Here is a 10391-nt window from a genome sequence, read left to right on the forward strand (position 1 = left end):
TTTTGTACAAAATCAGTTGTTTTTTGTAGAAAAGTATTCTTCATGATTAAAAATTTATCTCTTTTTGTCGAAAATACCATTGTTTTGTTAAAAATTAATCTGCTTTGGCCAAAAATTAAAATTTTGTTTAAGTTTAACTACTTTCTTAAAAGTAAATTTTATTGGTAGAAGATTCATAACTTTAGTCGAAAATTGTTTTCGTTTGGTTCCAGATCAATATTTTAAACCGGAAATTTAAATATTTTGTTGAAAATTAACTTTTACGCTAAGGATATATATTCTCGAGTTCAAAATTTAAATGTTTTGTAGAAAATTCGTCTTTTTATCTTCAATATTTGAACAATTTAGCAGGGCTAAACTATTTGGTACAAAATTAAAGAGTTTTGTAGAAAAATAATTTCTTTTTTGTTAGGAATTAATTTTTCTTAACTAAAAATGTAATTAACTACCTTTTTGCTTGAAACTTGATATTTTTAAATGAAAATAAATCTTTTATAGATGAAAAGTAATTTATTTTTACTGAAAATTCAACTCTTTGTTTTAAAGTTAAACTACTTTCCTGAAAGTTAATTTTTTCTATTAAAGATTCATAATTTTAATTAAAAATTCATTTTTTATTTTCAGTTAAAAATTAATTAATCTATTTGTAAAATATTCGCTTTTTATGGAAAATTATTAATCATAGTTGAAAATTCACCTTTCATTATTTCAAATGTAATTGTTTTGTTGAAAAATGTATCTGTTTTTGCTGAAAATCTAAGTCCATTGTTCAAAAATGAAATATTTTCTTCAAAGTTAATTTTTATGATTGAAGATTCATAAATTTAATTGAAACTCCGTTGTTTTTCCGTTAAAAATTAAACTGTTTTGTTGAACATTCGTACTTTTTGATAGAAAATTATTCTTGTTAGTTGAAAGTTAATCTTTTCTGGTTTAAAGTGTAATTGTTTTGTTGTAAATGAATCAGTTTTAGTTGAAAATTCAACTCTTTGTTTAAAGTTGAACTACTTACTTGAAAGTTAATTTTTTTATTAAAAATTCATAATTTTAGTTCAAATTCGTTTATTTTTTAGTTCACAACTAATTTCTTAACTAAAACTTTAACTATTTGGCTGCAAATTAACTTTTTTATTGAAAATTCATAATCTTGGGTTAAAATAAATCTTTGCACAAAATTCGTCTTTTTGGCTTCAAAATTCAAAAACTTGGTACAAAATTCGAACTGATATTTTCTAGTTGAAAATCCAACTATTTTGTTCAAAATAAATATATATTACGTTGGAATCTTGTCATATTTGGTAGGAAATTCGAATTTTTATATCAAAATGCAATTCATAATTTTAGTGAATAATTAAGTTTTTTTTACTTAAAATAAATTTATTAAACCGAAACTTATTTTTTAATAATTTTTAGAGACGAAAAAAAATACGGAAAATTTAACTATTTAGTTAAAAGTGTATATAGTTTGTTGAAAAAAAAAGACTTTTTGGTAGAAATAAATCTTTTTAATTGAAAATTCATCTTTTTGTTTGAAAATTTGACTGCTTGGTCGATAGTTGAACGCACCACTCGTAAATAGTGGCGTTCCCGGTTCAAACCCTGACCTAGGCAGATTTTTTTCTCGTTTCTCCAGAAAATTATTTGACCATTAATCAGTAATATCTAACATTAGAAATTAATTAATAGTGTGGTGATTTTGAGGCCTGAATTAAAAAGGGAAACCTTTTATTCAAGACGTACTTTTCCGAAACGAATTTTCAGGAAGCTTTTAAGAAATTAAAACAATTTGGCCTAAATTGTTTTTTAATAGATTTAAAGCCCGTGATTTTAATTGGCTGCTACTTAGAGTAATTACGATTATTATTGTAAATCGTTGAGGATGTGAGCAATTTTCTTATTGAGTGGCGTTGATCATACGACTGGTTTTGGGAACTTTCAATGACTCGACAGGATTATATGAAACGAAATTTCTTCCCTTCATCAAAGAAAAAAATCATGACTGACTTTATTTCGATCCTTAGAATTAAATTTTACAAAATTGGTTCAAAATCTTCTAAGAAACAAAATTGTCATTGAATTGAAAAATATTGGAAACCTAGACTTTTTTGGAAAACATTAATAATTTATTCATAAAACAACATTTATTTAACCTATCATATTTGTTATTATATATTTGTACAATATTCTACTTTATAATAATTTTTTTTCATAAATCAATTTTCGAAACTCTTCAAAATATAAAGTTAAAGTCTTTAAAGAGGAAAATTAGTAAAATGGAATTTTCTATTGATGTTGAAATTTAAAAGTTCATTTTATATTAGAAAACATTGTCAAACATTTAATAAATAGAAATAATATCAAAAGTAATTATTTTATTATAATTATAAATAATATCACTAATATTACTTTTTCATCATAAAATCAAGGATGTTATATGACAATATAAAAATATTTTGAATCAGATTGACCAAAAAATATAAAAGGTTAGAGATAATTGATAAAAAGTTTATTATTAAAATCGTTAATTTATCCAATTTTCAAAAAATACTAAAAATAATTTGTTTAGACCCGAAACCGGTAAAGAAACTAGAAGCTTCGTTTGCCAAAGCAGAAAAACTTTTAAACTAAAAAATATCAAAATATATTAATTAAGAGATTATGATTGAAGTACTGAACGAGTTAAAAATTGAATCAGAAAAATCAAACCTAAAAAAAGTGATTAAACCGAAACGTCCCGTAAGAGATATCGAAGAAAGAATGGCATTACCGATTATACCAATCAATAATAATTCTAGTAATAAAATTAATAAAAAGGAAATAAAAAACAAATAAAAACATTATTAATAAATTACTCTAGCACCAATTTTTAAAATAAATTACAAAAAAATAATACTAAAATAAACATAATATAAAAAAATTGTGTCTGACTTGTCATTGTATTTAAAAAATGTATTACTTTGTAATATTGTATTTTTTGTGAATTTCTATTTTTAAATTGGTCAAAATGAAAACTTTAGTTTGTCTATTCCATATTAAAAAGTAGTTTCGGTGATATCACGTTCTTCCAATTCTCGGATCTTGCCGCACTGAGTATGTGCCGTCTCAGCAAGCGGATTAGTTACTGTTGGCGCGCTTATTTCAAATGATCAATTGTGCAAATCACTTTTTTACAACAAATAATAATGGCTGAGAAGTAAAATTAAATAATTTTTGTAACTTTCACAATTATCGTATAATTATCGTTTGTTATAGATAATTGATTTGCATGTTTTATCATTTCAAATAAGCGTGTCAAAATAAATTAATGCAGTTGCTCACATCCCTAATGCGCAGTGTAGAAATATTTAGGTATACATAAAATTTCCTTCAGGCACGTCTTTAAAAGAAGGCTTTTCATTGACAGTTCATTTATAGTTCAAAATGTTCGAAAATTTTAAAGATTTTAGTGCCAGTTTTTTTGGAATTGAAATTCAGAGTGTTGGTATAAAATGCGAGAAAAAAAATGTGAGCTGGGCTATTTTTAAACAAATAGGACCAATTTTTTCACGTAGTAAATAACTAATGTCTCTCCGATTACTTTTCCCTATTATCATTTACAAATTTCAAAAGAAATATTAATTATTTAAACAATTTTCATAATCAAATGTAGATGTCGGCTATTTTTTAATTAACAGGCTCTATGTTTTACAGAATTAACCAAGAATATCTTTCCGATAACTTTTTTTTATTATGCTTTGCAGATTTCCAAGAATTATTAATTATTAATGAAACAATTTTCATAATAAAATTTAAATTTTTAAAATTTTTAATTTAAAAGCCTGAATTTTTTTACGGAGACAACTAATAATGCCTTTTTGATTACCCCATCAGCTGCGGAATTTTTTATCTGTATCGGATTTTCAACTCCTTTTCGATGTTTCAGCTATATTACTTTAAGTAACTTAAAATAATTAGCTCATTTACTAATTTGACTAATTACTTAAATAACTAATAGTTTAACTAAATAATTAAAACTGGACTTATTTAACTAATTTAAAAGATATCAAACGGTACTTCTAAGCAGCTGATAGGTTACTCCTTTCTATGATGATTTACACATTCCCAAGAATTATTGATTGTTCAAATAATATTCATAAACAAATTCAGAGTCTAGCTATTTTTCAGGAGATAGGTTCAATTTTTTGTACAGAATTAACTAAGAATATCTTCCAGAATACTTTATTCTCTGATGCTTAGCAAATTCCCAAGCATTAACAATTTTATTAAACATATTCATAGTTTGACATCAACATGTCAAGAGTTTGGCTTCTTTCAGCAAATGGGTTTTAATTTGTTTACGGAATCAAATAAGAATGTCTTTTTCAATAACTTTTTGCTATGATGTTTTGCAAATTTAGGAAAATTATGAATTATTGAAACAATTTACATAAACGAATTCAGAGATTGGATATTTTTCAGCTTGCATATAATATAAATGCAGCTATAACCATTTAAATAATAAGTAAAGCTTTTCTATCTAAACTATAATATTAAAATCCAAATAACTTGAAAATCCCGTGTGTACATAACCCCATTTGGCCCTATTACAAGTCGGGCACTAATCGGGGGCTAGTCGGGTTATTAATTTTGACAAAGTACCCTTTCGGGGATTAATCGGCGACTAGTTGGGCTTTTTGTTGCCAAAATTTCAGTCGGGACCTAGTCGGTGGTTGGTCAAGGGCTAATCGGGCCTTTTTGTTCACAAATTTCCGTGCGTGTAAACTTCAGGCTCTGGTCGGGAGCTAATGGGGCTCTGGTCGGGTTATTCTTATGTTTGAGTTTTCGGCGAGGTTTTATCAAATGAGGTAATATCTAAAAAAGCGTAATGATTCTTTTATTCTAAAACACTAAGAATATATTTAACAATAATTTTACCCCGTTTTTTGGAGAAAAGATTTATTCATGTTAAATTCATTTCAAATATACTTAAAAAATAATTATTAAGTTAATAATTTTGTACGAAAATCAACTTTTTATAAAAACAACGATCAAAATCTTCAAAAAGACGTAATCTTATTTTTTTGTAGTATTTTTTAGAAAATTGCGAATTTCTAGGAATATTTATAAGTACCTTTGTATGGAATTTGAAGAAAATCCATATTGGAATATATTGATCCGAAGGTTTGCCATAAGTAAATAAATTCTGATACTTCATGTAGATGAAATTGGAAAGAGAAAAAGTTTTTGATTAATCAGTGAAGAGCAGTATACTAGTAGTCAACTATTAAGCACGGTACAGTTCAGATTTCGCTACCACCTTCATTTGAGTCTTGCGGTTCTGGGCTGGTAGCTTTAAAGAAAATCCGCAAGGGCGCGATGTGCCGCCTCTCGCGCAACAGAAATGGCGCGTCGAGTGTTTAAGATAGCAGTCCACACGTAACGAAACATAATTACCTGAAGCAGAGAGTACCGTGACGAACATAGAGGTTCCTTCAGAGCGAAGCTCTTCCATTGCTACCTTCCAGCTGAAGTTTTTTTTTAAAATTAATATTCCACAAACTTTGGGAAATTTAAGTTACATAAATTTATGCATTTTTAAGCGTAAAATATGTTCCCCATTAAATCTTGGGTAAATTTGAGCACTTTTAAATATTTCAAAAAAGTTTATGGAAATTTCCGCAAATAATAAGTATTTTGAAAAACTTTTAGGGGATGTTCCACAAATTTTGGGGAGTTTGGTTAATATTTCACGCAGATGTATTATCATAAGACCCCTACTAGTACCCGATCAGACCCCGAATAGGATAAGTCGGGTCACCTGACTAGCCCCCGACTTTAAGTGGGGTCGAATGGTCGTGAACCAGACTAGTCCCCCATTTGAATTTCTACACAGGTTTTTAAGCAAGTTCATTTTTATAAAAATATATGCGCTTTATATTTAATTTATTTAATCTGCGCCGTGAGAGTGCACCCATGCGAAGCCATATAAAAATAAAAGTTACTCAAGTAAAAATTAATTTCATGGTATTTTACTGATCTTTATTTTAAAATAAAACAATTGCATGTAAAAGAAGGAAACGCCCTCTATGAAGTTCTAGCTATTTAAATAATGACTAATGTTTCCTCTATGAGGAAGTAAATACATTTGTTAACGGAAAGCAAAGTGCTCGTGAAATGTGCACCACTTAATTATAAATATTAAGAAAGTAGAAAAACTCGAGATAAAATTCACAGCTAGTTTATAAAGATGGAAATATAAAAATTAAATTTGAATTCAACTTACCTCGGCATTTGGGGTCTTGATTGGTTCGGCATCTTCGATGCATTTAATATAAATTGTCGCTCTCTCGTAAGTGAGACTAGCTTGACGTTCCCTTTCTAGCCTTTGAACAAAACAATCCATGCAGACCTCTGAAAAAAAATTCGGGTTCGAAATACATGATACAATAGAAAAAGTTCATTTAAATCTGTTTGGGCATTTTGAAACACAACGAAATTCTGAATTTGCGCAAACCAAAAAGCGTCTATTTGAAAATAAAAAAAAATTTCGACCAAAAGTTAGAAGCCATAACTTTTTGTAGTTTTTATATTTGAAGATATCCAGTATTCGAACGCAAATCAAATAATTTGAAGGTGATCTAGATGTATAAAAATCAACTTAAAACTCGACAATCGGTACCTTCAAATTTCGGTTGCTTTTAAATTTCGGTGTTTTCAAAATTTCGGTCGCTTGTAACATCACTTTTTGCCAAATATTTGTCGACTTTTGAATTTAGGTGTGGTCTAAACGCCTTGAAAAAATTCGCCAATTTGTACCGAAATTGAGGTACACATAGCCTCTTTTCCAGGTTCCGCTATTCGTAAAGAAAAAAATCCAGCTATTCGTCGCTTTTAAATTTCGGGGTTTTCCAAAATCTACATGACGAAATGGCGAAATAACCGAAATCAGAAAACAGCCGAAATTTGTGTTTTTTTCAATTTTGGCCGTTTCCCTGTCAGGTGTTAAATATCTGAGACTGGAAATTTCGGTCATTTGTAAATATTATTTTCTTCCGTATTTCTGTCAGTGAAAGAAAAATTTGATGTAGACTGTTGAACTTTTAAGCCAAAAGACAAATTTTCTGTAGAAAAGTTGAACTTTCAACCTAAAAATATGTATTTATAACAAAGAATCCATTTTCACCCGGACAGTTGTACTTTCAATTTAAAGATTTTTAATTTTCAGTCGCTTTTATATCGTATAAAATGGAAAAAATGCAATTTTCGAAACTTAAAAATTAAAAAGACCAACATTTATAAATATTAACCAAAATAACAGAAATTAGAAACCAAAATTTTCTGCGTTTTATATATTTTGGCTGTTTCTGTATTTCTATTAGATTATAAATACCTGTCACTGCAAATTTAGGCCACTTTTAAATTTCGGTCCCTTTTCAATTTCGATGGTTTTTAAATTCCGGCCGTTCGTAAATCGCATTTTTGTTTACAAATTTCTTTCTTAAATTTAAAAGATTCAGTTTTTTGAAGATTTTAAATTTAAAGACTATCAAATTTCGGTTATTTTAACTTGGTATTTTTCCGAAATTCGGCCTTTTATGATTGTAAGATTTTCCAAAATTTTGACGTTTTTAAATTGAAGGATTTCCAGCTTTAGGCAACTTTTTGTTTTGAATTTGGAAAGTTTTGTCATTTTGGTCGTTTCGGTTTATCGTTTTTAAATAAAAGTATTTATAGATTTCGCCCGCTTTTAAATGTCGGCCGCTTATTAATTTATGATTCTCTAAACTACTATAATTTTTAATCTGAAAGATTTTCAGTTTTGGCTGCTAATTGTTTTGAATGTTGAAAGTTTCCTAATTTAGGTCGTTTGGGTTTTTTTATATATATTGTTTATATATTTAAACATGTCCAGATATAATTTTCGGTCCCTTGTCAATTTAGGATTCTCAAAACTCTGTGTTTTTAATTGAAAATTTTCCAGCTTTCAGCTGCTTATTCTTGTGAATTTTGAAAGTTTCCACTTCGATCTTTTTTCAATTGAAATATTTCCAGTTTTCTGTCGCTTGTAAATATATGACACCCCAAAATTCTTTCGTTTTTAAATTGAAAGACATCCAGCTTTCAGTAGATTTTAATTTTAACTTTTAGATTTGTAATTTTGTTCGCATCAGTAAATCAGTTTTAAATTGAGATATTTTCAGATTTCGGTCGCTTTTAACGCTAGGATAACCAATAATTATGTCGTTTTTAAATTGAAATGTTTCCAGTTTTCGATCGCTTTTAAATTTCAGTCGCTTATTAATTGAAGATTCTTCAAAATGCTATAATTTTTAATTTTAAAAATGTTCACTACTCGGCCGCTTTTTGTTTTGAATTTTGAAAGCTTTGTAATTTCGGTTGCTTGGGTCAATCGTTTTTAAGATGAAATATATGCAGTTTTCGGTCGCTTTTAAATTTCGACCGATGATAAATTTAGGATCCTTAAAAATTTGGTCCATTAGCAGATTTCTAGCCTCCGGTCGATTTTCGCTCTCAATTTTGAAGTTTCCGAAGTTCGTCCGTTTCTGTAAATTAGTTTTAAATTGAAAAATCTCCAGTTTTCGGTCTCTTGCATATTTAGGATTCTCCAAAATCCTGTCGTTTTTAAATTTCAATATTTCCAGCTCTCGGCTGATTTTTGCTTTGAATTTTGAAAGTTTCTTGATTTCAATTTGTTTCGGCAAATCGTTTTAAAATTAAAATACATCCAGTTTTCGGTCACTTTTAAATTTAGGATTCTAAAAAATTATTCGGCCATTTTTAAGTTAAAATATTTCCAGTTTTCGGTCATTTCGGCAATTTTTCGAGGAGGGAGGAAGAGAAGGACATCAGAGAAGATTTATTTCTCATTAGCCTAGGAGGCCTATCAGTGAGGATATTCTTGAGCAGGGATGATATCGAGGAAACCTATCGGAAGATATCGCACCCGCGGTAATTAGAAGTGGCTGGGTGGACATTGGAATTCATTCGAGGGCACGGCCCGACCTAACTCTGCTCGATTCGACCACCACCCGCCCCCACCCACTTTCCCTCCACCCCTTTCTGTTTCCACCCTTGGAAAACTCTCTGAACATGACGTAACACTCCTGAGAGCTTCTACGAAAGCTCCAAGCTCAAGAGCTTTTTGCTCTGTCCAGCTAGCAACAATGGCTGCTTCTTGTCCCAAGCTCCCTCCACATCTCCTCGGTCATCGTATATTATTAATTACTATATTAATCACCCACTAACGCGTCCAATCTATTATCCGCGGATAAGAGCTGCTCAAGCTTCTGACAAAGTCGAAACCTCCGGGCAAAATCTCCAAATTGTCTTCTGCTTTTATCTATACGGAAACAAAATTTTGCCTTTGGGGGAACGCAAAAATGTCATCCTATTAATTTGAAAAATACTTAAAGCCTTTTTATTTCCCTGCCTATTAGGGGGCTCAAATATACCAGGGAAATGACGAGGTTTGAAATACTTTTCAAATTTATTTAATTCAGTTTAAATTTAATTTTCTGAAATTTCAAATCACACACCCTCATGTTATCAACAAAATACTTGAATACTCAAAAAAAGAGAGATTTTTTAGTTAACAAAAAAAATCATCCAAAATGTAACATTTTTAACTTAAACAAAACGAATTTTCTATTATAAAAAATGAATTCTAAACAAAATTCATACATTTTTATGCATAGAATGGCATTTTTAAGGTAAAAAGATGAGCTTTCTACAAGACAACAAATGAATTTTTAATTAAATAATTCAATTGAAATCAAAAAGGTAAATTTTAGGCCAAAAAGATTTAAAAAAAATGAAATTTCAAAGAAATACATACAATTCTAACCAATCATGCAGTTGGGTTTTCAACCAAGAAGACTCATTTTCTAACAAAAAGCAGGAGTTTTTAGAAAAATTATACAAATTTTCCACCTAATCGTTAAATTTCCAAGACAAAAAAAAAATGAAATTTGTATACAAAACAGTTATATTTTTAACCTGAAAATATGAACATCCAATAAAAAGTTCATTTTCAATCAAATAGTTCAATTTTCAACTTAAACAAAATTGATTTTTATCTAAAAAAAAAAACTTTAAAACTAAAATTATGAATCTTCAAAAAAGGAAAAAAAGATTGGATCCATTCATTTTTACAAGAGTTATCGTGTTTACAGACGGACGGACGCACAGTGGGGTGAAATCGGAAAACGAGGTTCAAAATGACATTTAGAACGCAATTATGCACCGATTTTAGAATTTTTTTTTGAAAAATTCAGAACTAAATCTTTCAAAAAATGGTGAGAGCACATTTTTTATTTTTTTGTTTATTTAATTTTTATTTTAATGCAAACATCGAAAAAAATGTCGATTTTTCTAATTTCATTTTTTATCTT

The 10391-nt window shown here is 28.7% G+C and overlaps 1 protein-coding gene across 4 annotated transcripts in view; it reads right to left on the reverse strand.

Annotated features, from left to right (window-relative positions):
- LOC117167768 (ubiquitin carboxyl-terminal hydrolase 48-like) overlaps positions 1 to 10391 on the reverse strand; it is a 311237-nt gene that overhangs the window by 108155 nt on the left and 192691 nt on the right. For all 4 annotated transcript variants that reach the window (XM_033352943.1, XM_033352951.1, XM_033352936.1 and 1 more), the window contains one exon: positions 6263 to 6390. In XM_033352943.1, the coding sequence (XP_033208834.1) occupies positions 6263 to 6390 (128 nt within the window). The remainder of the gene's footprint in view (positions 1 to 6262; positions 6391 to 10391) is intronic.

The sequence above is a fragment of the Belonocnema kinseyi genome, chromosome 1, assembly GCF_010883055.1.
Source record: "Belonocnema kinseyi isolate 2016_QV_RU_SX_M_011 chromosome 1, B_treatae_v1, whole genome shotgun sequence".
Classification (NCBI taxonomy): Eukaryota; Metazoa; Arthropoda; class Insecta; order Hymenoptera; family Cynipidae; genus Belonocnema; species Belonocnema kinseyi.